The following is a 26,489-nucleotide window of genomic DNA, read 5'->3' as shown; positions in this document are numbered from 1 at the left end:
TTGTGTACTGTATATATCATAGTCTGGGGCCAATTTATGGGGAAGCCGATTAACTTATCTTTATGGTTTTGGGATATGGGAGGAAATCGTAGTGCCTGGAGGAAACCCACGCAGACATGTGGAGAACATACAAACTCCTTTCAGATAGTGCCCTGGCTGGGATGATTATCTCTTTTCATTATGGGAAAATACTGCTAAAGGGTGGAGAGTTACTAGATTTTGCACTTCCCTCTAGGCTGCCAAGGTTCAAGCAGCTGCCTATCAGCCAGTAATTTCCAGCCATTGTTTTCATAGTTCTGCATTCTAGTGCCAGTGAATTGTATTTTGTGCAGCTGTCTGAGCTTCTTTTTAATCTTGTTGCGTATTTCCTTTTCAGCTTTTCTACCATCTACAGAGAGAGCGTTGCTTCCTGGAGCCACGAGCCCGGTTCTATGCAGCTGAAATAGCCAGTGCACTGGGATACCTGCATTCTCTGAACATTGTTTATAGGTCAGTTGTATTCCCCTACTCCTGTGACAATTCAAGTGTTTTCTGATGAATCCACTGAGCAGCAGTGTCTTATCGGTTTTCTGGTTTATTTATCCACAGAGACTTGAAACCTGAGAATATATTACTGGATTCACAGGGTCACATTGTCCTGACTGATTTTGGACTTTGCAAAGAGAACATTGAACCCAATGGCACAACCTCTACTTTCTGTGGCACCCCAGAGGTAAGTCTCTTCAGTGATTTTTATTTAATTTTTTTTTTTTTTGCTTAGTTTTTGTGTTTTGCAGTCAGCATTGTTTCTTTGCTAATATTCTAATGATGTTCATCCAAGTGTAGCTTTTCTAATAGTTTTTTTTTTAATTCACTTTGCAGTACCTTGCACCAGAGGTCCTTCACAAGCAGCCTTATGACAGGACAGTTGATTGGTGGTGCCTTGGAGCTGTGCTTTACGAGATGCTGTATGGCCTGGTAAGTAGCAGTTAGTAATATTGTTAATAATACAGACTGCGTTTTTTTGCCTGAAAAGAGCTATTAGGGGGTAGAACATTTGGGCAGATCTGCATCCGATCTTGTGGACAGCCAGATATTCTAATCAGTTTTTCAACCTGTGGTCTGTTTCACCAGAATGCCATATTCGTGTACACAGCTATTATGGCCCTGCTGTATTTGTTTCTGAGCAGTGTCCTGTCCCTTTCCTATTGTGTGGATTAGTCATGCAATTAATAATCACCAGCACATCTGATCACTTAGCATCAGAATAAGCACTTTAAGGGGTTTGCAGTAAAATAATTCATGACCTGTTCTTGGACAATAGAATCAGAATTTGGTATTGCCTCGTGTGTTCTAGGCTTTAGAGCTTTGTAATTCATGCCATAGCTGACTCGCTCTTCAAAATGCTTGGCTGTAATTCTGATCCTTCATCTTTCATTACATTTGAGAAACTGAGCCCTATTTCAAAATAATGCGAGGTATATCAAATAACAGCCTTCCACTTCTGTATCTGCTCAGAATTGTTATTTTATCTTCACCTCTTGTGACTTGTCTGGAGATAAAATAACTGTTTGAAAATGTTCTTTTTGAACTTAAAGGAGTTCTTTTGCGAAAAAAAATAGGCAGTTAAAAAATGTGACAGATGACAGGTTTTGGGCCAGTCCATCTTTTTAAGTAGGATTCTCTGGGCTTTCTTTGTTTTCAACAGCATTTCCTGAACAACAGTTGCAAAGTCTAACTGACATAATAGTGTGCAAGTGATTAGGGAGGCCGGCTGGTATCTTGCTATTTTGGTAGTTAAACTGCTGTTCAGGAAATGCTGTTGAAAACAAAGAAAGCCCTGAGAATCCCCCTTAAAAAGATGGACTGGCCCGAAACCTGTCATCTGTCACATTTTTTAACTGCCTACTTTTTCGTGAAATAACCCCTTTAAAGCATTTCTGAGATGTTGGTAGAATGATACAAGATATTAGATACTTAACATTCTTTAGTAATTGAGTCCGTTGAGGTGAAACAGATATGCCCAGTGCACACCAAAAACCTCTAGCAGATCTGCAAAACGCTAGAGGTTTTTGAAGCAGATTTCAGAGCAATTCTAGGCATGTTTAGAGACGTTTTCTAAACATGCCTAGCGTTTATTTGAGCGGTTTTGTGTAGTAGATTTCATATATTGTTACAGTAAAGCTGTTACTGAAGAGCTTCTGTAACCAAAACACCCGGAAAACCGCTCTGATCTAGCGGTTTTCCACTTTCCTAGACTTTAACATTGAGGCGAAAATGCCGCAGAAATATAAAAAATGCTGAAGCCACCGAGTTTGTGTTTGTGGAAAAAACAAACAGCTCTGGTGTGCACCATCCCATTCACTTTCATTAGCCAAGCGGTTTCCCCCCTCCCTGCAAGTGTTTTAAAAAACGCTCCAGAACCGGTCCAGTGTGCACCAGCCCTTATACAGCAGGCAAGTTGGAGGACATGATGTGTATATTTGTTCTGGGTCAGTAACTTAGAATATGTAAGAGAGGGGAATGAACTTTACAGACAGGTGTAGAAATTCTGCTGTCTGGAAATCAACCAGATTTCTTTTGCTTTTCACAGCCACCGTTTTACAGCCGAAACACAGCTGAGATGTATGACAATATCTTGAATAAGCCACTGCAGCTGAAACCAAACATAACTAATTCAGCCAGGAACCTCCTGGAGGGTCTTCTGCAGAAGGATCGAACCAAGAGAATCGGTGCCAAGAACGACTTTGTAAGTAGAATTTTTAACTACATTCCCATGCTCCTCTGACATTCAAACATCAAACATGCATAATTACTTTTGATTGGTCTAATCCTATTGCTTCTTTGCCGACAGATGGAGATTAAGAACCACATCTTTTTCTCTCCAATTAACTGGGATGATCTCATCAATAAGAAGATTACCCCTCCTTTTAACCCAAATGTGGTAAGTATTAGCCAGCTATGCCTTAAATCCAGGCTATACTTATGTTACTAGAGTAACCTTCAATGTGATTACTGTTTATAAATAAAAAATGTGGTTAGATGTTTATAAGAAGTTCAGATGTAAAGACTAGACAAGTAGTTTTGTGGAAGTGCAGACTTTTCTTTTATTTTACACTTTTATTCAGTTAATGAGATATTGCTTGTTGTCCTGGTGAGAAATAATGTAACCAGATCTTGAACAGGCTTATGTTGCTCCGTTGGTACCAGCCCAAGCAGCTTCACTCTGCAAAACTCCAAGAAGGGTCTGGCAAAGTTTGGGACCACCTACAGACATCGGATTATCTGCTGATCCAGTCTTGTCTGGTGATAGTTTAAAGGAAACATGTAAAGAAAAGAATATGGGGGCTACCATTTTTCTTCTCATTTTTGTTTTTCCATTTAAAGGGAACCTGAAGTGAGAGGCTTATTTTATTTCCTTTTAAACAATAGCAGTTGCCTGGCATCCTGATGATCTTTCTGGCTTCTTTAGTGTCTGAATCACACACTTGAAACAAGCATGCAACTAGTGTTGTCTGACTTCAGTCAGAAACATCTGATGTGCATGCTTGTTCAGTGTCTGTGGATAAAGTATTTGAGACAGAGGATCAGCAGAACAGCCAAACAACTGGCATTGTTTAAGTTCTCTTTAAAATGCCAATTGCCTGGATGCTTTAGTGTTTCGCTCTTAACTTTGACCAAGCATAGTCCGTGGAGTCAGGACACTTGACCTACACATTTATTCTAGGTTAACAGTTTAAAAGTGATTAACATGGCAGTCAAGCAAGTAGCATTTTTATTTCAAAGAAATAAATCTGGTAGCCTCCATGTCATTCTAACTGCATATTTCCTTTAATTCTTTTCTAGTTGTTAGCTTGGAAAGGTAGATGGTTTACCCTAGTGTTACATTGTTCTCTGAGTAGCGAATAGATGGCATCATGCACTTGTATGTTCTAATGGTAATGCAGCATGAACCATGTGATGCTAATCTCCTCTTGTTCCTCTTTACAGAGTGGCCCAAGTGATTTGCAACACTTTGATCCTGAATTCACAGAAGAACCAGTTCCAAATTCCATAGGCCAATCACCTGACAGCATCCTCATCACAGCCAGCATTAAAGAGGCGGCAGAGGCTTTTATGGGTTTCTCCTACGCTCCACCCATTGAGTCCTTCCTTTGAGACTTGAGGCTTCTGTCACCCTGTGGGTATTTTCAGTCGTCACATGAAGTTGCACATCCTTCATGACAGCGTCACCGCCTTAATTTCAACGCAGCCAGTTTTTTTCTGGAGGAATGCACAGTGGTGCTTAGTCATCGAGGGAACACAAGTGACTTTACCATAGGCATGGTCTTGAGATGCGAGGAGTTCATTTCAAGAAGAGCCAGATCTGTCACTGAGGCTACGGACTTTGTGAACAAAGGAGTTTCATGAAGAGTCCTGGAGATAGAAGAAACATCTTGGTTTTAGTTTGTTTTTCCTTTTTTCTTTTGCAATGTGCCTTTCTCAATTCAGAGATCCGTATAGCTTGAGAAATGTCTAGGAGACAAACGTCTTGGTTGGTGGACTGTGCTATCACAAATGAACATTGGAATGAGTGTAATGATTAATCACAGTATGACTGTGGTTCTTCACACGTTAATGTGACACTAATTCTGGGGCATTGTATATTCTTCCATATGTGGAAGTGACATTTAATGTACATTTTTATTTTGGTTTGTTTGTTTAGATAGAACTAACTAAGTGTATTGCCATGGGCTTGCAATGACCTTTTTGATTTAAAATGCTTGAAGTAAAGCATTGCTGCTATCCAGAAGATTTCTATTTTTAGAAATGGGTTTATGGACCAAAATGCCCCACATTTAGTTGTTCCAGGCTGTAATATGTGGTTCTAATGTACATTATTTATGGTTTATTTTTGACATTCCTGACCATCTTTGTGCATAATGTATATATTCTAGAGCTGTATATTTAAACGGATGGATGTACTTATAAAAAAATAAATGAGATGCCAATGTACTGTAACAAGAGAAAATGTATCTTTTGTGACCAAACCCTCAAGGGTTTGCAATAAAACTAAAAAAAAAAGTATGTATGGTTTTCTGTGCTAGTGGTATGGAGGGAGGGACAGCAATGGTGAAACAGACATATATCCTAAAGCAATAAAGTGGACTGACCTTCTCCAGGGGAGGGTGGGGCTTATTACTACTTGTTTATGAAAGAACTTTTCAGTAGCCACATACTTCAGCTGTTAAATTTTACATGGTTGCATAGACATCATCAATGTCCTTCCTGTATTCCAAGGCCAGTAAGACCCAATTCTACTGCAGTTTCAAAGGGACGCTTTAGAAAATGGACAGAAGTTTTTCTAACAATTTACATTTTTGGTTGCAGTTTTTTTGCACATGCCATGATCTGACAATGGCTTCTGTAAACAGATGTCACGTGCCACAAGCATGAGCCTGACTTTTTCCACTGTTACTGAGGTTATGACCATTACCATTTTACAACCCTGGGTAATAAAAAGTTCTGCTGTATTTGTCATTTTTGTTTTTACCTAAAGTGCATTTGTACTAATGTCTGAATGCTGTAGTGACTAGAGCATCAGACATAAGTACCAATGCAACTTGGCTAAAAACAAGAATGGCTTATAAGAGTCTGAAGCCAAAAATACTTTTTTTTTTTTTAACTTGTCATTTACCTTAAGCAATATGAGTATAGCTTAAACGCTGCATTCCTGCGGCAGAACGATGTATGTGTACCCCCCAAATCCCTGGTGCAAAATTTGGGGATAGCTTCCTGGTAGAGGCAGGGCTTTGTGCAGTAGCTCTGCCTCTACTTGAGTCAATCTCCGCTGATCGCCGCCTCTCCCCACCTCTCTCAATCTTCTTTCACTGAGAGGGGCAGGGAGAGGCGGAGATTGACTCCAGCAGAGCTACTGGGCAGCAAGATCCAAGACCTGGAAAGTCGTGGAATTTTCCCCCGAGATTTTGGGGGTATAAATACATCGTTTTGCCATGGGAATGCGGCATTTCAGCTATGTTCTCATATTGCTAAGATAAATGCCAAGTAAATACTGTAGAAGTATTTTTGATGGCTTCAGACTCTCTTAAAATTATGAATTAGTGATATAGTAAATACTAATTTATAATTTTAATAATAAAATAAGCAATTCCTATTTTATTTATCTTTACATGTATAAATCTACTAGGAAAAAATGACAAGACTCAAAGGAAAGCTCCCCTCAAAATATGCACTGTGCCATCATTCCCGCCAGTATGCTGGTGCCCATTATTAAGTATAGAATAATTCAAATGCCTGGGCATCATCCGGCAACTTCCCATCCGGGAGTGCACATTGTGAGTATGGAAATTGCTGATGCTCTACAGAGAATAACCACCATTCATGCATAATATTAGCACGTCCTGTACTTGTATTGTGCATGGTTTTGACTGCACACTGTACATGGAACATAACAGATGAGTGGCTCCTAACAGCTATACTTATTCTGGGCACAGGTAACTGACTTCATTATAAGGTGGCAGCACAGCACCATCTTGATGGGCGGGGGGCACACACTTAGTTTTTAATGGAATTTCCCTTTTAAGGGCATGTTCTCAACAACCACATTTTAGTCCACTTTTCTAAATGCATGTGCTTTGTAATTTGCAAGTGCATCTATTTTTACATACAAAACTCAATGCATGTAGTGTAGAGGCTCCCACCCCTATAGGAATTTTCAGCTGATGTGCCACGGCAGGCTTGGTCACCACCCAAGCGATGAAGTAGAGAAGGAAACAGCTGGCACCATCAATGCTCTTTTACTTTTATTAAAAGACCATTATATAAGGTATATAAGTACAAAGTGCGACGTTTCAGAGTGATGACCTGCTCCTTTTTCAAGCCATGACAGTCTCAATTTAGTGTGTTCATAAAGCATCTTATATACTGCATCATACGTTCAAATGCACCAATCATGGTTTACAACACATAAAGAACCAATCCCTGTCCACTATGTCAGAAGCGGACCTGATTGGGAACTAGTTTAAACAAAGATGGGCCAATGAAAATGAATAGCTTCCCTCCGCAATGTATCCTGACCTGTGCGCACAGAGTACGGCCCCATATCCGATGTCAGGAGATGGCAACACCCATCGGACGGGGTGGTGCTGTAACGTCACTGACGTTATCTGGGAGACGGAATGGAAGCGAGCAGAGAAATCCGCCCACCTCCAGTAGGAGCAGGACGCGAACGTCACTGCTTACACCGGCTGGTCACGTGGAAAGAATCCACGAATCAGCCGGCCTTGTGTCTCCCAGACTGGCAACAGCGGCGAATGGCAACAGCGGCGAAGAGCCGCGTCGTCATAGCGATGGAACGCTAGTGGGGCTGACAATGCCTGCCTGGTACAGGAGGCACTATATAGATATAAAGTATTGAAGATAACCAGCTTAATTTAGATAAATGGAGTAATACTGTCCACTACTGCTGATATACATTGTGCACATATATATATATATATATATACATAGAGTACCCATCCAGCATATGCTCAACAACGGAGACAGACCCAGACTAAAGGTATTAATAAGAATAAAAATAAAAACTAAAGTTAGCAATCAATAATCAAATAAGTGGCAGCAGGTCATATTACTGGTTCATCCCCCGGGGTTCTAGGGCATCAAGGGTACGAATCCAGTACGCCTCGCGGAGTAAAAGCCGCCTGTGTCTATCACCTCCTCTTTTTAAAAAAGAAGCACTGTCAATAATCTTGACAGCGTAGTTGGCTAACATTATGGTTATTTTGTGCAAAATGAGAGGCCACCGGTTGCTCAACGAGGCGTTCACGGATTGCATGTTTATGAGCCGATATTCTTACTTTAAATTTTTGAGTAGTTTCACCCACATATAGTAAACCACATGGGCATTTTAGACTATAAATGACAAATTGTGAATCACAATTATAAATACCCCTGGCAGAGATCTGGCAGAAAGTACAATATCAGGGATATTTATAAGACTTCAGAACTTCCAGTATAGAGGTAACAGTACAACATGAAGTTCTATTTACAGCACAGTCTATAGGGACTCAAGATGCTTAAGTGAACCTGCGGATACAGAAATATTGGAACTGCCATTGCTGAATTGTATTTAAAAAAAAAATGCAAGCTCTGTGACTGAACTCATGATCCTTGCTGCAAGGAAGCCTACAGCGAAGGAAGCATGAGGCAGCTATCTTTATTTCCAGCAAACCTCTCCCAGTTGCTCAGCTGTCATACTGATCGTTTGGCTTCAGTAATGTCTGAGTCACAGGGCTGTACACACTAAACCACATTAAGCAGAATTATATGCGCAAAGTCTTACACACAATGAGTAGAGCATAATGTATTTCATTCTATGCACATTATTCTGCTTAATATAGTTAAAGAGAACCTGAGATCATAAAGAGTATATTTATACTTACCTAGGGGCTCCTCCTGTCCCATGAGGTATGTGGGCTCCCTCTCCGGCCGCTCCATTATCTTGTAATCAGCCCAGGTAATCCAGTCGGCTGTGTTCCTCTGCGCATGCACCCTTGTCACACTCCTGCTGCTGTGGCTCTGCAGTAGTATTGTGCAGTCACAGAACTCTCCTGGCACAGAAGCGCGGCGGGGCACAGCCACGCATGTGCAGAAGCCCATGACTGGCAAGATTAGAAGATAATGGGAAGGATGGAGAAGGAGCCAACACACCTCATGGGGCAGGAGGAGGCCCCAGGTAAGTATAAATATACCCTTTATGTTCATCTCAAGTACCCTTTAAATGCATACATCCCACAGACCTGTAATAAGCATGAAATTGGGCTAAAGTAAAGATATTGCATCTGTACAGTCATTTTGATGTAAAATGTGGAAAGCAGAGGATAAGCATGGCAGGCAGGCAGCTAGCCTTTTTTCTTTATTTCAGGGAATAATAATGACATGCTCCATATTCTTTTCACCACTTACTGGATTGCAACAAGCATGCAGCCAGTGAAGTTAGACCTCCCGTATTGTATACTTTTTCAATGACCACATCTGTAAAACAATATGGCAGTGGAAGGTTCACTGTGTTTCTGAAATGCTCCTCCTGGACCCCCATGTCTGTGTAGCTTCATACAAGTATTTCATCCACATACGGTATCTACTGAGGTTACCTGCACAACATGCAGTGCTGGTAAAACTTTAGTCCAGGCTTGGGAAATACTGCCAGTCCTCCATCCATAAATTTCCCTTTCATTAACAAATTGCCCTAAATATAGACAGGAGCTGGACAAGTATTTTTGTAATTTGACATCAATAAAAATTTCCACAACTGACTCAAGATCAGTGTTGCTTTTATTTACAACCTTGGTATCAGTACTCTGTGTACTCTTTAGAGTGCACCTGTCCTGCCATGATATTGCCTAGAACAAACCTCCCACCCCAACACACATATGGACATTCCTACTGTGCTGCAGAATGTACTGTGATTAGCTACACTGGGCAGAATCTTCTGTGAATTTCAACACCTTCACTAATCCAATGACTAAAAGCAAGCATCTCTGCCGGTCAGAAAAAGTGTAAAGTGACCATGATTTACATGCATATAAAGTAATACAATGGAAACTGCCATTTAACAAACCCTAGCAACAATGGCAATAATAATGCATATATAATAATGCATACATTGAAAAAAGCCGCAAGTTTAAAAGGACACCGGATAGCGGCAATAGAATATCGGTAGTATTACCAATATTCTACTACATTGATATAGTAAAATATCAGCAATATTTACTGATATTTTACTATGACCTAACCTCTGCCTACTCAGACCTTTAACCTCCCTTGGTGGTGCCTAACCCTTAATCTCTGCATCTACAAATAACAGTACTGTGATTTATCCTCTCCCTACTGTAACCCTTAACCCTCCTGGTGCCTAACCCTTAACTCCCCCATGGTGGTGCCTAACCCTTAACCCCACCCCTGGTGGTGCCTAACCCTTAATCTCTGCATCTACAACAAGTGGCTACAATTGTAGCCGTTATAGTATGACTTAACTTCTCCCTACTCTAACCTTTAACCCCCCCCCCCCCCCCTTGGTGGTGCCTAACCCTTAACTCCCCTTTGGTGGTGCTTAACCCTTAATCTCTGCATCTACAAATAGCAGCTACAATTGTAGCTGCTATGGTACTATGACTTAACCTTTCCCTTCTCTAACCCTTCACTCCCCCTGGTGGTGCCTAACCCTTAACTCCCCCTTGGTGGTGCCTAACCCTTAACTCCCCCTGGTGGTGCCTACCCCTTAAATCCCACTTGGTGGTGCCTAACCCTTAACTCCCCCTTGGTGGTGCCTAACCCTTGACCCCACCCCAATGGGTGTCTAAACCTTAATCTCTGCAGCAACAAATAATGCTATAGTGGCTGTACATAGAAAATATCAGCTACAAATAGGGGCAACACATTAAACATAGCACCTAGATTTCTGCATAACCGCTGTAATCTATAGTGGAGATAGCCGCACCCTGTTCAACTTGCGGTCTTTTCAAATGATTCTATAATGATGGCAACAACTATTATGCAAAGTACAGTAACCACTAACAATAACAGACATGTTCTTCTGGTTCACAAGAAAAGATAGTTGTGCTGATCCTGCTTTGTGGTCTGGCTGCCGGTTGTAGCTCTCTGAGAGGTAGATAAACAGTAAATGTGTGACACTCTTTAATGGTGTGACACACATGTGACCCTTGTCAGAATCATGTAAAGCAGCATCAGCCATATCCAAGAAACTTGACTAGGAGGAAATAGATAGGTACAGCATGTACTTATACACAGCAATCATTATAATACACTTGAAGCTAGTAAAGCTAATCCTGTACAAGATAGATTCAGGCTGGCTGCTGTGGGTATTGCATACACCTTTTACCATCTTAATGAGCGCAGGATGCTAGTGACACGTGCTGAGAGGTCTCAGCAGGCAACCTTCAAGGTGTCTGGAGGGCTACATTAGGCTCCTAAGCCTTTAGCTAGCCCCCACTACGGCACAATGCACCCACGTATCTCTGTTAGCCCCAGTTTACACATATGGATATTATGCCAAGTAGCTCTTCTTCTGTATTGTAAGAATAAGAAGGCTCCACATTGCTTTGCAAGGTTAAAGAGGGACACTTATGAAACAATTTTTCAGCATCTTTAACAGCTGACACTATGAATAGCTGAAGAAGAATCAAGATATAATTTATTACAGTGCCTTGGCTAGTTGTGTAACATGGTCATATGGTAAAGCATAAGGCCCATATACTGAATATATTGTATTTATTGTAAACAACTTGAGGTTAATCAACTAAGAATTAACTTGTTTTAAGGCTTGCTTACACGCACTCTGAATATTTAACATTTTCAGATGAAATCCCCTTGTAATTATTATTGTTACAGATTTAAAGAAACCTTAAAGAGACACTGAAGCGAAAAAAATATATGATATAATGAATTGGTTGTGTACTATGAATAATTACTAGAAGATTAGCAGCAAAGAAAATATTCTCATATTTTTATTTTCAGGTATATATTGTTTTTTTTCTAACATTGCATCATCCTATAATATGTGCAGATTACACAACACTCAGCATTCAAAATGAGTCTTTCAGAGCAGTCTGTGAAGTAATGAACTCTCCTCTAGCAGAGGAAAAGTAAACAGTTCACTTACAGTTGAGATAATAAAAGACAGATAACAGCCCTCTTCACGACTAAGTTAGTCAGAGAGCTTAATAGCTTTTTTGCATAGAGATAACAACTGGAGTTTCTCAACTCTTCCTGTACTGGAAACAATTAGACTGATGTATCTGATCTTAATGTTTTTTTTCTTAGCTGTACTACACATACAAATCATAATATCATCATTTTTTTTCGCTTCAGTGTCTCTTTAAGTGACATGATGAGATAGACATCTGTATGTATATTGGCAAGCATGCAAATATCTATGCTGTGTTCCTTTTCTTTTTTTTCTGTCTGAAAGAGTTAATATTCAGCTATACAACTGACAGTTTCTCTCTAGTTGGAACCCAGTCAGACTATCGTGTCCCTTATTAATAAAAAATTAAAGCCATAAACGCACATTACTGGCAGAGAACGTGGCTTCTGAAAACAGGGGATAGATAAAAAAGGTAAATATTTCATATACTTTAACTTCATGAGACACAGGACCGATTTTGTCATTGAGCTGATACAAAACAATAAATCTACTTTATTTTTAAGTTTTTAAACATAACACTGTGGGATATCTAAAGGTAATTTTAGGAGTAGGAGGATAGATACAATTGTTTATCACATCATTTTATTTTCATTTCATGTTTACTTTAAGGTGCTCATTAAAGGTACGATATTTTCCTCAAATGCAATCATTTGTTCAAATTTGTAGAGAAAACCATACAGTATGTGGAGAAAATTTACATTAAATGATTCTTTGGTTGATTGGAATACAGAATTTTGTCAATTGGAATTTTGGATGTTATTATCGTATCTAAAGAGAGAAAGTGCCATAATTGTACTATTTATGCGATATCGATCATTTCCTTCCAATCAATTACTATCCTGCATACCTGATCAAATCATCACATCTGAGGAAAATATTGTACCATAATGGACACTGATATCCCTGACACAGTTGGTGCAGGAAGTACATAAAGCAGTATATCACTTAAGGTGGCCATACACTGGTCGATTTGCCATCAGATTCGATCAACAGATAGATCCCTCTCTGATCGAAGCTGATCAGAGAGGGATCGTATGGCTGCCTTTACTGCAAACAGATTGTGAATCGATTTCAGCATGAAACCGATCACACTCTGTGGTGCTGCTGCCGCTGCCTTCCCACCCCCCCCCCCCCCCCCCCCCCCCGCATACATTATCTGCTCCGGCCGGCGCAAATCCCCACTGTAACCGATGTCTTCTTCTCCGCTGGGTTCCGCGTTCCGGTCCGGCTGGCTTCACTTCTTTCTGTCCGGGAAAGTTTAAACAGTAGAGGGTGCTCTACTGTTTAAACTTCCTGCCAGGACAGGAAGTGAAGCCAGCCGGACCAGAACGCGGAACCCAGCGGAGAAGAAGACATCGGTGACAGCGGGGACTCGCGCCGGCCGGAACAGGTTATGTATTGCCACTGTATTGCGTCGGTCGTCGGGCATTAGAACGCCGCTATCGACGCACTCCTGACCCGCCGGCGATCGAGAAAAATCTTCTGCACGGACAGCTCGATGGGAATCGACGGGAACGATTGATTTCGAACGGAAATCAATAGTTTGCATTTGCGCAACGATTTCACAGCAGATTCAATCACAGTGATCGAATCTGCTGTATATCGGCAGGAAAATCGTTAGGGGCATGGGCCCCTTTACTGTCCTAATGCCTAGTACACACGATACAATTTTCTTTTAGATTTCACCATACAATTTTCTGGTAGATTTAGATTATTTTCTGTAGAGACTGGTCATTATCTCTGGTGCATTGTCTTGTGGTTATCTCCTGCTGAGTAGAACAATGCCTAATTGCTCGGCAGATAGATGGTTAGGTAGATCATTTCCAACATGTTGGAAATTATCTATCTGACAGGTAAATCTAACAGAAAATCTAACAGAAAATTGTATGGTGTGTACCTTGCATTAAAGTAATACTAAGGCAAACCTTGGCCAAAAAGACTGGTACTTGTCTACACTGTGGGAAGCCTCTGGATCAATGAAAAGGAGTGCAATTGTGATCACCAATCTGACAAGCTCTTGTTGGATTTCTTTTGGGGGTCCAAACGCAGCAACAGTGGCGTCCAAGAGGACGTGGGAAACCTCTGCAGGATCCAGACACTCGCCTCTTTTTTAGGTATCTTTTTTTGTGTGTGTCTTCGAGAGAAGTAAGCCAACAATACCTCTCGTTTAAAACTGTTTCTATCTTGTTTTATTTATTTTGGGTGCCACCACCCTTTTGAGATGCAGATGGTATAAGAGGGATACAGTAGGGATCAAACACGTTTCCAGCCTGCCCTATTACTTATCTGATAAGATCCGGATAATATTATCACTTGATATGGCCAAAAAGAAGGATTAAGCAAAAATCATCTTATGCCTTTAGGTACCTTTAGCTTTCATTCCAATAACATTTATTTATGTCGTCACACTATGAGTAGAAACCAAGCTGTGTACTCACCTTCTCCATGGCAATGTGACAAATGGCAAATCTCTTTATACTAGATCTTGCACCTTTGTGCAGTGATAACTGCAGGCTCTGGAGTAATGATCCACATGAGGGATACCTACTGCAATCTCCACTTCTGGTCACCAGTTCATTTACTGTGCTCAAGATCAAAGGGAACCTGAAGCAAGAGGTATGTGGAGGCTGCCATATTTATTTCTGTTTAAGCAATACCAGCTGCCTGGCTATCCTGCTGATCCTCTGCCTCTAATACTTTTAGCCATAGACCCTGAACAAGCATGCAGCAGATCAGGTGTTTCTGACATTATTGTCAGATCTGACAAGATTAGTTGCATGCTTGTTTCTGGGGTGATTCAGACACTACTGCAGTCAAACAGACCAGCAGGGCTGCCAGGCAACTAGTATTGTTTAACCTTTTGATCACCAGCTAACGCCGATTGGCGTAAGCTGGTCGTCTGCGGGTTACCATGGAAACGGCCGCTCGATCGAGCGGCCTTTCCATGTCAGTTCACGGAGGGTGTCTCCGTGAACAGCCGGAGAGCCGCCGATAGCGGCTCGCCGGCAAAATGTAAACAGGCGGGGAAGAAATCCCCGCTGTTTACATGATACGGCGCTGCTGCGCAGCAGCGCCGTAAGTCAGATTGGCGATCCCCGGCCTCTGATTGGCCGGGGATCGCTGGCATATGATAGGCTGAAGCCTATCCCACAATGCGCAGGACGGATATCCGTCTTGCGCAGCCCAGGAAGGGAGAGGGAGGTAAGGGGAGGGAGGGAGCGCACAAAACGCTGCGGAGGGGGGCTTTGAGGAGCCCCCCCCCGCTACCCACTAATGGCCGGCGGCGATCAGACCCCCCCAGCAGGACATCCCCCTAGTGGGGAAAAAAGGGGGGTAGTCTGATCGCCCTGCTGCACTGCTGATCGGTGCTGCGGGCTGTAGAGCCCACGCAGCACCGATCAGTGAAAATTCCCCTGGTCGGCAAGTGGTTAAATGGAAATAAATATGGCAGCTTCCACACACTTCTCTCTTCAGGTTCCCTTTAAAAAGGCCATCACCAGAAGTTGAGGTTGTGGCAGCCTTTAGTTAATCTAATCTGAGGGTTGTAGAGTGGTTAGTATGTAAAGCAGCTGGTTTCCTAAATAACAGTAGATGACAGATGGGCTAGTAGTGGCCGAGAACAGGGCTTCTGCTAGTGGAAGAGGGGCTTCCAATATCACAGCTATAGACTGCACTGTCCTGTCCTGCTACAACAGAAGCCCCACCTCTTGTCTGCCTCTTCTTAGCTTCTTTGGGTAGACAGGAACAGGAGATAACAATCACTTTTGTTTACAACTACCAGTGTAGATTGGCCAAATCTCGCATTATGGGTCCGAAAATCAATTTAGTTTTTTGATGCACGTTAAAGAGAATCTGTATTGATAAAATCGCACAAAAGTAAACATACCAGTGCGTTAGGGGACATCTCCTATTACCCTCTGTCACAATTTCGCCGCTCCCCGCAGCATTAAAAGTGGTTAAAAACAGTTTTAAAAAGTTTGTTTATAAACAAACAAAATGGCCACCAAAACAGGAAGTAGGTTGATGTACAGCATGTCCACACATAGAAAATACAGCCATACACAAGCAGGCTGTATACACCCTTCCTTTTGAATCTCAAGAGATCATTGTGTGTTTCTTTCCCCCTGCATCTCTCATGCACTGAAGTTTCAGGCTGCTCGTTTCTTCCTGCAAACAGCTTTGCCCTTAGTATGTGAAAGCCCAGCCAGCTCAGAGGACGATTTATCCAGCTTGTAAAAGATAAGAGAGAAGAGAGAAGCTGCCCTAATCTAAATAATACACAGGCAGTGTGCATAGAGGGGCCTGGAAGGGGGAGTTCATAGCAGAACCACAACACTGAAGAACTTGGCAGCCTTCCAGACACAGGCCGACAAGTCTGACAGGGGAAAGATACATTGATTTATTACAGAGACTGTGATAGTAGAAAGTGCTGCAGTGAGCCAGAACACATTAGAATAGCTTTTGGAACTTGTAGGATGATAAAAAACAGGATGCAATTTTTGTTACGGGGTCTCTTTAAGGGACAGACAGATTACTGTACTTCTGTGCATAATGCTGGGAATACATGATGAGATTTTTTCAGCAGATTTACTGTCCGATCGTTTTTCTGCATGATTTCCATTCACTTCTATGAGAAATCGATCAGAAAAACGATCAAAAATTTGATCGGACATGTTGGAAATTATCTACTGAACTATTGAACCATCTGCCAAAAAAAGGTCTGCCAGGCAACTTGTATTGCTTAAAAGGAAATAAATATAGCATCCTTCCTATACATCTTGCTTCAGATTCCCATTAAAAGGGAACTGAAGTAAGAGGTATACAGAGGCTGCCATATTTATTTCCTTTTAATCAATACCAGTTGCCTGGCAGCCCTGCTGGTCTATTTCTCTGCAGTAGTATCTGAATAACACCAGAAACAAGCATGCAGCTAGTCTTGTCAGATCTGACTTTAAAGTCTGAAACACCTGATCTGCTGCATGCTTGTTCAGGGGCTATGGCTAATAGTATTAGAGGCAGAGGATCAGCAGTGCTGCCGGGCAACTGGTATTGTTTAAAAGAAAAATAAACATGGCAGCCTCCATATACCTCTATCTTCAGTTCCCCTTTAAATTGAGCTATCTCTGTTTCTACCCCTAGCCCTGACTACTGTGAGGAGTACTGGCCATAAATAGCTAGCTACCTGTATATGAATCATTTCCTGTCCAGATCACTGAGCTTAGCTTGATATGTATCATAGCAGCAATTTTACACTTTAAAATATGTAGGTAGAAAAAAACAAAGTCTTGTAAAAGTAATACCTTTTTAAAAGTAATACCTGAGGAAAACTTCCTTTCAACGTGTGAAATTAAACCATGGGCTTACTTCAGATTTATAGACGATATCCTATTAATCTGGACAGCATCACAGGAAGAATTAATCACATTCCACAAAAACTTCTCAGAATACCACAAGAACATCAAGTTAACGCTCAACTTTTCATCCTCCCATGTCAGTTTCCTGGATACTACAATTTATATACAAGATAGATTTTTAGAAACATCCATCTACCGTAAACCAACTGACCGGCATATTTACCTCAAGTGGAATAGTTTCCACCCGGAACACACCAAAAAATCTATTGTTTACAGCCAGGCTCTGAGGTATAACCGAATATGTTCTGTTTCAGAGGACAGAGACAGACAACTTATGTCACTACGTAATATATTCATAGATCAGGGATATCATCCACGAATCGTTGATGATCAAATACACAGAGCAACTTTAAAATCTAGAGAGGAACTATTGAAATACACCCCAAAGACTGAAAACAACAGAGTCCCAATAGTGGTCACCTACAACCCAAGATTAAAGACACTGAGGAAGATATCGAAAGCCCTGCAACCGATACTTCATAAAGACAAACGCCTGAAAGAAGTTTTTCCTGATTTACCAATGCTTGCTTTCAGACAACCTCCCAATTTGAGACAAATGATTATCAGAAGTGCATTATCTACACCAGAAACTCCAGGCACATTACCCTGTAATAACGCAAGGTGTGAGACCTGACCTTATATCTTGTGCACAAGCCAAATACAAATACCAAACTCACAGAAATATCATCAAATATCAGACCAATTTTCCTGTGAATCATCCAATGTTGTATATGTTACGGCCAGAACCCGAAGTCTGGCCACTTCGGGTTCTGGCCGGTCAGAATGCGAAGTGGCCGGCTCATGCGGCCAAAGTAAGAAATGTGTGTGATTATCGGACTTTGGCCGGCCAGAACGCGTTGTGATTTCACCCGGCCGGCCAAGTCCCGAAGTCCCCCTTACTGCCGGCCAGCTGCTCTCCTCTCCCCACCGCCAGAAATCTCAGCTCCCCTCTCCTCCCCCGCTACTCAGACCTCCGATCAGGGCGACCGCACCAGCGAGGCAGAGAGAGGCAGAGCAGCTGCCAGCTCACGCGAGACCCGCAGGACCCGAACACTTCAATGCAGAAGTGTCATTGAACACTTCCGCATATGAAGTGTATGGGTCCGGGCGGGTAGCGAGTGCGCTGCGCTGCTCTGCCTTTCTCCACCTCTCTGGTCGCCCTGATTGGAGGTCTGCAGCAAAGCTCCCCCAGCCCAGCAAATCACCCCCAGCTATGCAAGGCACCCAGCAAAGCCCATAGCCCCCCCCCCCCCCCCCGACCATGCATTTCCAGCCATCAAATACCCCCCAGCCATGCATAGCCCCCCAGCAAAGCACCCACAGCCATGCATAGCCCCCCAGCAAAGCACCCACAGCCATGCATAGCCCCCCAGCAAAGCACCCACAGCCATGCACAGCCCCCCAGCAAAGCACCCCTAGCCACGCACAGCCCCCCAGAAAAGCACCCACAGCCATGCACAGCCCCCCAGAAAAGCACCCACAGCCACGCACAGCCCCCCAGAAAAGCACCCACAGCCACCCACAGCCCCCCAGAAAAGCACCTGCATTTATGCATAGCCCCCCAGCAAAGACACCTCCCCGAAGCCATGCACAGCCCCCCAGCAAAGCACCCCCAGCCATGCATAGCCCCCCAGCAAAGCACCCACAGCCACGCACAGCCCCCCAGAAAAGCACCTGCATTTATGCAAAGCACCCAGCAAAGACACCTCCCCGAAGCCATGCACAGCCCCCCAGCAAAGCACCCCCAGCCATGCACAGCCCCCGAGCAAAGCACCCCCAGCCATGCACAGCCCCCCAGCAAAGCACCCACAGCCATGCAAAGTGCCCAGCAAAGCACCCAGAAAAGCCCCCTTCATCTATGACTAATCACCACTGTAATTTGATCTCTCCCCTGTGTCACCTGACTGCCACAGCAGAGCAGCTAATTTAAAAGCACAGGATGTTATCAATATGTCTGCTCCCAAGAAAGCAGGATGTAGACACACTGCCGATTTATTGCAGGATTTGTATCAGCTGTAACTAAGAAATGCTTTTCTTTAAAAAGATTATTATGCTGCATCTTTCAGAGCAGAGAGGAAGTTCCGAGTGCCATTCACGGTGCTGGACAGGACCCAGGATGTTCTGGGATTTGTGCGTTTTGGACTTTGGCCGACTGACTTTGGCCGTTTCTAGAACTGGCCGGCCAATGTCAGAAATTCCCAGCATTTTGGACTTTGGCCGACGTCAAATCGGCCAGTTCTAGAAACGGCCGGCCAATTCTAGAATTGGCCGATTTCTGGTTTTGGCCATAACATATACATGATACGCTGCATGAAATGCCCCTCAAGAGGAATCTATATAGGAGAAGCAGGACAAAAACTGTGCACAAGAATGAACCATCACCGCTTTAAAATTAATGAGGGTAAAATGGACACACCAGTGGGCCAACACTTCTGCGAACCAGGACACAGCATGCAAGATCTAAAAGTATTTATTCTTAAGGGTAACTTCAAAAATGAACAAGCAAGAAAGATTTCTGAGTACAAATTTATGAAAATGTTCAAGACATTAACAGAAGGTTTAAATTGTGGAATGGGATTCATGACTCCTTATGTAACATGATTGACTTGGCTTCACTATCTTCAGAAACCTGCTAGATTTCATGTTTGCTTGCATAAGCTCACTGGCTCCAGCCTGCTGATCACGTGACATCTAACTGCTAAACAGCAACCAGTACAACTGCCATCTTCATGCAGCTTCCCTGCATCAGTGTTTTACTACAGCTAACATCTAGAAATATGCCTGAAGAAGGGGACTAGATCCCAGAAAGCTTGCATTATTTAACTTTATCAGTTAGCCATTAAAAGGTATTACTTTTACAAGACTTTGTTTTTTTTCTACCTACATATATTGTTTGGCTAACACGGTACAGAAACATTTTTACTACTATCACTTTAAAATACAAAGACAAACTCAATAATTCTATAATGTTTGTGAAATCAAGATAAGACGAGAACAATACCTATAACAACCATTCACTGTGGAACTGACTAATACTGAGGGCAATGGATGTTTGTGTAGCTTTTGTCCTTTGGAATATCTGGATATGTTCTGTTTTTGTCTTCTCTATGCATGCAATTAATTATGAAGAAAAGGGCTTTTACATAGCAAAAAGGGACCACGATTACCCACTGTCCTTCAAGACCAAGACTGTCCTTCCTTTTTGACCAGGCCACCAGCCAGCTGCGGCAATGCCCAGGGACTATCTCTCTCCTCTCCTCCTCTCTCGCTGCTCTGTCCTCACTTTCTTTCTCTCTCATCTTATCTCCTTCCTTTTCTCTTGCATCTTCTCTTGCATCTCTCTCTTCCCCAGGGTTGGACTGGGGGGGCATCTGATTCAAGTATCGCTGCAGAAGCGTTTGAGTGCCTATACGGCAGCGGATTACCCCCTCCAGTCCTTCTCCTGGGTCCACTTGTAAGCTTCTATTCTCTATATCTCTCTACGCTTCTTTTCCCGGAATCCTGGGGGGCATCCAATTAGCTGCAGAGCTGTTGAGCGCTGCAGAGAAGGTAGCGCTCCACTCACATAGCACTTGGATGTATCCTTGGGGCCTTAGACTGTGTAACTATGTAACTAAGTATTATGTTCCATGCACTGTGTACTCACTACTAAATGTAATGTACATTACTGCTTGCGTTTTTGCTGTACCATCACCGACCCTGTATGTGCCAAAAATAATTCCGGGTACAACTCCCGTTGTACTTGGCGAAATAAAGTGATTCTGATTCTGACAAGACATGTCAAGACACGTTTCATAATTTAAGAGAGATACTTTATTGAATAATACAGATTTCATAAAAAAAACACTAAAGGGATCTCACCTGACACCTTCGCATGGTGCCAATACTCTATCTGTTGTGTGTTAGTGAGCTATGCTGCATACCCACATGAGCTTGCTATAGTGTCTCTTGTGGTTTTGGTGGATGGATGCATGCAGGTGTGGCACTCCTGTGCACTGTATACTGTCTGTACACTGTTTAACGTAGGAGGGAAAATTAACAACTCTTTTTTCATTGTCAAACAATAAAGTTTATTCTTTGCATCACAAGCACAGATATTCCTAACGTGGCCAGGCATTAGTCACTGGCACTGCAGGACGGGAGACCTCAGATGTGCTGGATTACACAGGCACTTGGTGTAGTACAAACTTACGCATTTAACTACTGAGGCACATCAGCCTCAGGAAACCTATTGCACGATAATTGGCTTAAAGTCTTTCTGCTTGATCCTCTCTTAAAATTTCCAGTTTCAACAACAGGCCAAGATCACGTAACACATTGAGGGCATAGTCCTCAAATATAGCTGAAGTCTATATAGAAATGTAGATTTATGGTGACAAGACAGACCTGGCTGTAATCAGCTTAACATTGCTAGAGATGGCCCGAACCTCCGATTTTCGGTTCACGAACCTCCGGCGAAAGTTCGGTTTGCTCAAACTTTTGCAAACAGCAATAGACTTCAATGAGGAGGCAAACTTGGAAAACTACAAAAATTAATGCTGGCCACAAAAGTGATGGAAAAGATGTTTAGAGGGGTCTAACACCTGGAGGGGGGCATGGCGGAGTGGGATAGACGCCAGAAGTCCCGGGGAAAAATCTGGATTTGACGCAAAGCAGCGTTTTAAGGGCAGAAATCACATTGAATGCTAAATTGCAGACCTAAAGTGCTTTAAACATCTTGCATGTGTATACATCAATCAGGGAGTGTAATTAGAGTACTGCTTCACACTGACACACCAAACTCACTGTGTAACACACCACAAACAGCTGTTTGTGTAGTGACGGCCGTGCTGGACTGGTGCGCACCATGGCCAGAGTGCAGGCCGTGGCGATTTTCCAGCCCATAAGGTCGCCGGGCTGAGGTAGCTCAATGACAGAACAGTGACTGTCCAGCTGATCAAATTTGGTCTGTCCACAATGAAGCAACGACCTTATTATCTTGGGGGTGCCCCGCCTCCCCCCAAGACACTCATATAGCCGGCGGTCATTGCTTCATTGTGATACGCAAGCTCCTTCACCGCGGCAAGGCCCTTTGTTTTGTTGCTGCAGCCGCAGTTCAGCCAGAAAAATTAGGCAGGCATGTACATGCACCAGAAAAATTATTATTATTAAAAATTCAGGAATCCGCCTGGAGTCCTAGACCCTGTTGGTGGTGGCGGAGAAGGCAGTCAAGCGGCCTGCAGGCAGAGATGCTGTGTGGGGAGCGACTTAGTCTTGGGGCAGGCAGTCACACGGCGTACAGGCAGAGATGCTGTATGTGGGGACTGATTTAGTCTGCGGGCAGGCCTGACTGTGCTTTGCAGACCACGTGGTCAGATGGTCCCTTGACCCAACGCTGTGTGCCAGAGATGACACCACTTGCCTTTCAACATCACGGTACAGTTTGGGTGTCGCCTTTTTTGAGAAATAATTGCATATCTTCCCCTGCGGTGTGTGGATTTGCTTTTGTGTGCTGCTTTCCCTCAGGTGGTCATCCTATTGCAGTTTGTGCTTTGTAATCATGTGCCTTTGTAAGGTAGCAAGAAGTTTTAAATCAGGATGATACCATTTATTGGCTAACTACAAATGAATAAGAATAAACAAGCTTTCGGCCTTGCAGCCTTCGTCAGGTTTACATCCTGTTAGTTTGCAAGCTGGTGGTACAGACAGCTTATATACATGCAACATCAAAAGGGAAAACAGATATTTTTTTCAAGCATAAATACATCATTAAGATGCCTTAATACAAACAGACCATCTAAATGGGGTAAGATAAGGATCCTTGTTTACTTTATTGCTCACAGACCTGGTATTAGGATTGACCCAGAGGTATCGTAAATTCTTAGTTCACAAGTTCAGCTAGGGTGGCTGAGACAGTTCATATATCATCAATCTCATACCAATATAGAAAGTTGTTGTCCTTATTCAAACCCTTCTGCACAGCTTTGAAACAATTTATAAATTTTGTTTCTGCTATTAACCAGCCTGGCGGTATGGACGAGCTCAGCTCGTCCATCACCGCCGGAGGCTGGCGCTCAGGCCCTGCTGGGCCGATTTTCATCAAATAAAGTGCAGCACACGCAGCCGGCACTTTGCCAGCCGCGTGTGCTGCCTGATCGCCGCCGCTCTGCGGCGATCCGCCACGAGCAGCGGCGAAAGAGGGTCCCCCCAGCCGCCTGAGCCCAGCGTAGCCGGAACAAAAAGTTCCGGCCAGCGCTAAGGGCTGGATCGGAGGCGGCTGACGTCAGGACGTCGGCTGACGTCGATGACGTCACTCCGCTCGTCGCTATGGCGACGATCTAAGCAAAACAAGGAAGGCCGCTCATTGCGGCCTTCCTTGTTTATTCTGGGCGCCGGAGGCGATCGGAAGAACGCCTCCGGAGCGCCCTCTAGTGGGCTTTCATGCATTTATTTAAAAAAAAACCTCCCGCAGCCTCCCTGGCGATCTTATCAGAACGCCAGGGTGGTTAATCGGTCATTTGACGTTTTGAAGCCGCCCTTCAGAGCAGTGACACGAAGATCATCCATGCTGTGTCCGTTGGACCGAAAGTGTGTAGCAACTGGGAGTCCAGATTTGGTATCATTAATAGTGTGCCTGTGTCCATTCATACGTTTGCGCAGAGTTTGTCCAGTTTCTCCCACGTACATAACATTGGGGCATTTAGCACACATGATCAGATATACCAGATTGGTGGACCCACAAGAAAATTTACCTTGTACTCTGTACTCCTGTTGTGAACCTAGTATCGTTACCCTGTCAGTGGAGTAAATGTGTCTGCAGGTCCCACATATTTTTTGTCGGCAGGGTGATGTTCCGTTTTGTTGAGGCCTATTCAAAGAGCTCCTGACAATCATCTGTTTTAGATTGTGTGGTTGCCGATATGACAAGAGTGGAGGTTTAGGGAATATCGTTCTCAGTCTGTGATCCTTGTGTAAAATGGGATGAAGTTCCTTAGCAATCCTCCTTAAGATTTCCAGGTGTGGGTTGTAGGTGACAACCAAAGGGACACGTTCCTCTTTCTGGTTTTGCTTATATTTCAGGAGTTCAGTCCTGGGGATGTTGCTGGCTTTCCTGATTTGGGCCTCAGCCATGGGAGGACTGTAACCTTGTTTAATGAAAGTGTTCTTAAGGTGATCCAGGTGCTTGTCTCTGTCCATCCTGTCAGAACAAATCCGGTTGTACCTTATAGCTTGGCTGTAAATTATAGAGTTCTTAATGTGCTTGGGATGAAAACTGTCATATCTTAGGTATGTGGGACGGTCTGTAGGTTTGCGATACACAGAGGTTTGTATGTTGTTACCCCTGATGTATATGGTGGTGTCCAGAAAGTTAATCTCTGTGTGAGAGTAGGTAAGTTTCAATTTGATTGTAGGATGGAAGGCATTGAAGTTCCTGTGGAACTGGAGAAGATCATCCTCACTTGCGGACCAGATGATTAAAATATCATCAATGAAGCGGAAGTAGGCCAAGGGTTTTATGCCACATGCATTGAGGTATTCCTCTTTGGCCATGAATAGATTTGCATACTGTGGAGCGAATCGCGAACCCATTGCCACGCCCATCTGCTGTAAATAGAGGTCCTGTCCAAAAGTGAAATAATTATGAGTGAGAATGAATTTGATCAGTCCAGTAATAGGCTTTACAGGTATGCCCTGACCCTGAAGATATTTACTTTCATTAAACAAGGTTACAGTCCTCCCATGGCTGAGGCCCAAATCAGGAAAGCCAGCAACATCCCCAGGACTGAACTCCTGAAATATAAGCAAAACCAGAAAGAGGAACGTGTCCCTTTGGTTGTCACCTACAACCCACACCTGGAAATCTTAAGGAGGATTGCTAAGGAACTTCATCCCATTTTACACAAGGATCACAGACTGAGAACGATATTCCCTAAACCTCCACTCTTGTCATATCGGCAACCACACAATCTAAAACAGATGATTGTCAGGAGCTCTTTGAATAGGCCTCAACAAAACGGAACATCACCTTGCCGACAAAAAATATGTGGGACCTGCAGACACATTTACTCCACTGACAGGGTAACGATACTAGGTTCACAACAGGAGTACAGAGTACAAGGTAAATTTTCTTGTGGGTCCACCAATCTGGTATATCTGATCATGTGTGCTAAATGCCCCAATGTTATGTACGTGGGAGAAACTGGACAAACTCTGCGCAAACGTATGAATGGACACAGGCACACTATTAATGATACCAAATCTGGACTCCCAGTTGCTACACACTTTTGGTCCAACGGACACAGCATGGATGATCTTCGTGTCACTGCCCTGAAGGGCGGCTTCAAAACGTCAAATGACCGATTAATAGCAGAAACAAAATTTATAAATTGTTTCAAAGCTGTGCAGAAGGGTTTGAATAAGGACAACAACTTTCTATATTGGTATGAGATTGATGATATATGAACTGTCTCAGCCACCCTAGCTGAACTTGTGAACTAAGAATTTACGATACCTCTGGGTCAATCCTAATACCAGGTCTGTGAGCAATAAAGTAAACAAGGATCCTTATCTTACCCCATTTAGATGGTCTGTTTGTATTAAGGCATCTTAATGATGTATTTATGCTTGAAAAAAATATCTGTTTTCCCTTTTGATGTTGCATGTATATAAGCTGTCTGTACCACCAGCTTGCAAACTAACAGGATGAAAACCTGACGAAGGCTGCAAGGCCGAAAGCTTGTTTATTCTTATTCATTTGTAGTTAGCCAATAAATGGTATCATCCTAATTTAAAACTTCTTGCTTTTACTGATGGCTAACACGGTACAATACCTTACTGCTACTACTTTGTAAGGTAGTTGACCCTACGCGGGTCTTGGTCTTTCCACGGCTCAATCTTCGGTGGCAGAGAGTACAGATGGCATTGCTCTAATCGGAGGCAGACACACAAAAAAATGTTCACACCGCTGAGCCCTGGGGTGATGGCACTTTGGCGGTGGCGGCCGACTGAGTGTTAAGTGGGGTGCCAGAATCAGAGCAGGAGTAGGAAGATTTGTCACGCTTACGTGCGGAAGCTGAGAAAGATGAGGTGTTCTGTGTTAAATAGTCAACTACGTCCTGACAATATTGGGGGTTGATGGCACGTGCCTTCTTCTGAACGCTGTACTTTGGTCACGGCCGCACAAAATCACGACAGCGCAACCTCGAACAGACCTGCCAGGTGGCCTGCCTCTGCCTTTTGTTTTGTCCATATTTGGGGGGGGGGGGGGGATGAAGTGAAAGGTCTGCACTGACTTGACTAATACAATGTGCAGTCACACAGGTGCAGTTAACAGGTATGCACGGAGTGGTATATCACACTGCGTGCATTCACGTAGGTAGGTGGGTGCACTT

At 43.3% G+C, this 26,489-nt stretch overlaps 1 protein-coding gene across 3 annotated transcripts in view; it reads left to right on the top strand.

Annotated features, from left to right (window-relative positions):
• Positions 1-5,046, top strand: part of LOC137503905 (serine/threonine-protein kinase Sgk1) — a 30,480-nt gene extending 25,434 nt beyond the window's left edge. For all 3 annotated transcript variants that reach the window (XM_068231610.1, XM_068231612.1, XM_068231611.1), the window contains exons 6-11: positions 377-489; positions 589-712; positions 862-957; positions 2,573-2,728; positions 2,834-2,923; positions 3,970-5,046. In XM_068231610.1, coding sequence (XP_068087711.1) covers positions 377-489; positions 589-712; positions 862-957; positions 2,573-2,728; positions 2,834-2,923; positions 3,970-4,137 — 747 coding nt within the window. In that variant the 3' untranslated portion in view covers positions 4,138-5,046. The remainder of the gene's footprint in view (positions 1-376; positions 490-588; positions 713-861; positions 958-2,572; positions 2,729-2,833; positions 2,924-3,969) is intronic.
• Positions 5,047-26,489: the final 21,443 nt, after the last annotated feature.

The sequence above is a fragment of the Hyperolius riggenbachi genome, chromosome 4 (genome assembly GCF_040937935.1).
Source record: "Hyperolius riggenbachi isolate aHypRig1 chromosome 4, aHypRig1.pri, whole genome shotgun sequence".
NCBI lineage: Eukaryota > Metazoa > Chordata > Amphibia > Anura > Hyperoliidae > Hyperolius > Hyperolius riggenbachi.
The sequence above is the reverse complement of the archived record's forward strand: the minus strand, read 5'-3'. Positions and strand labels throughout refer to the sequence as shown.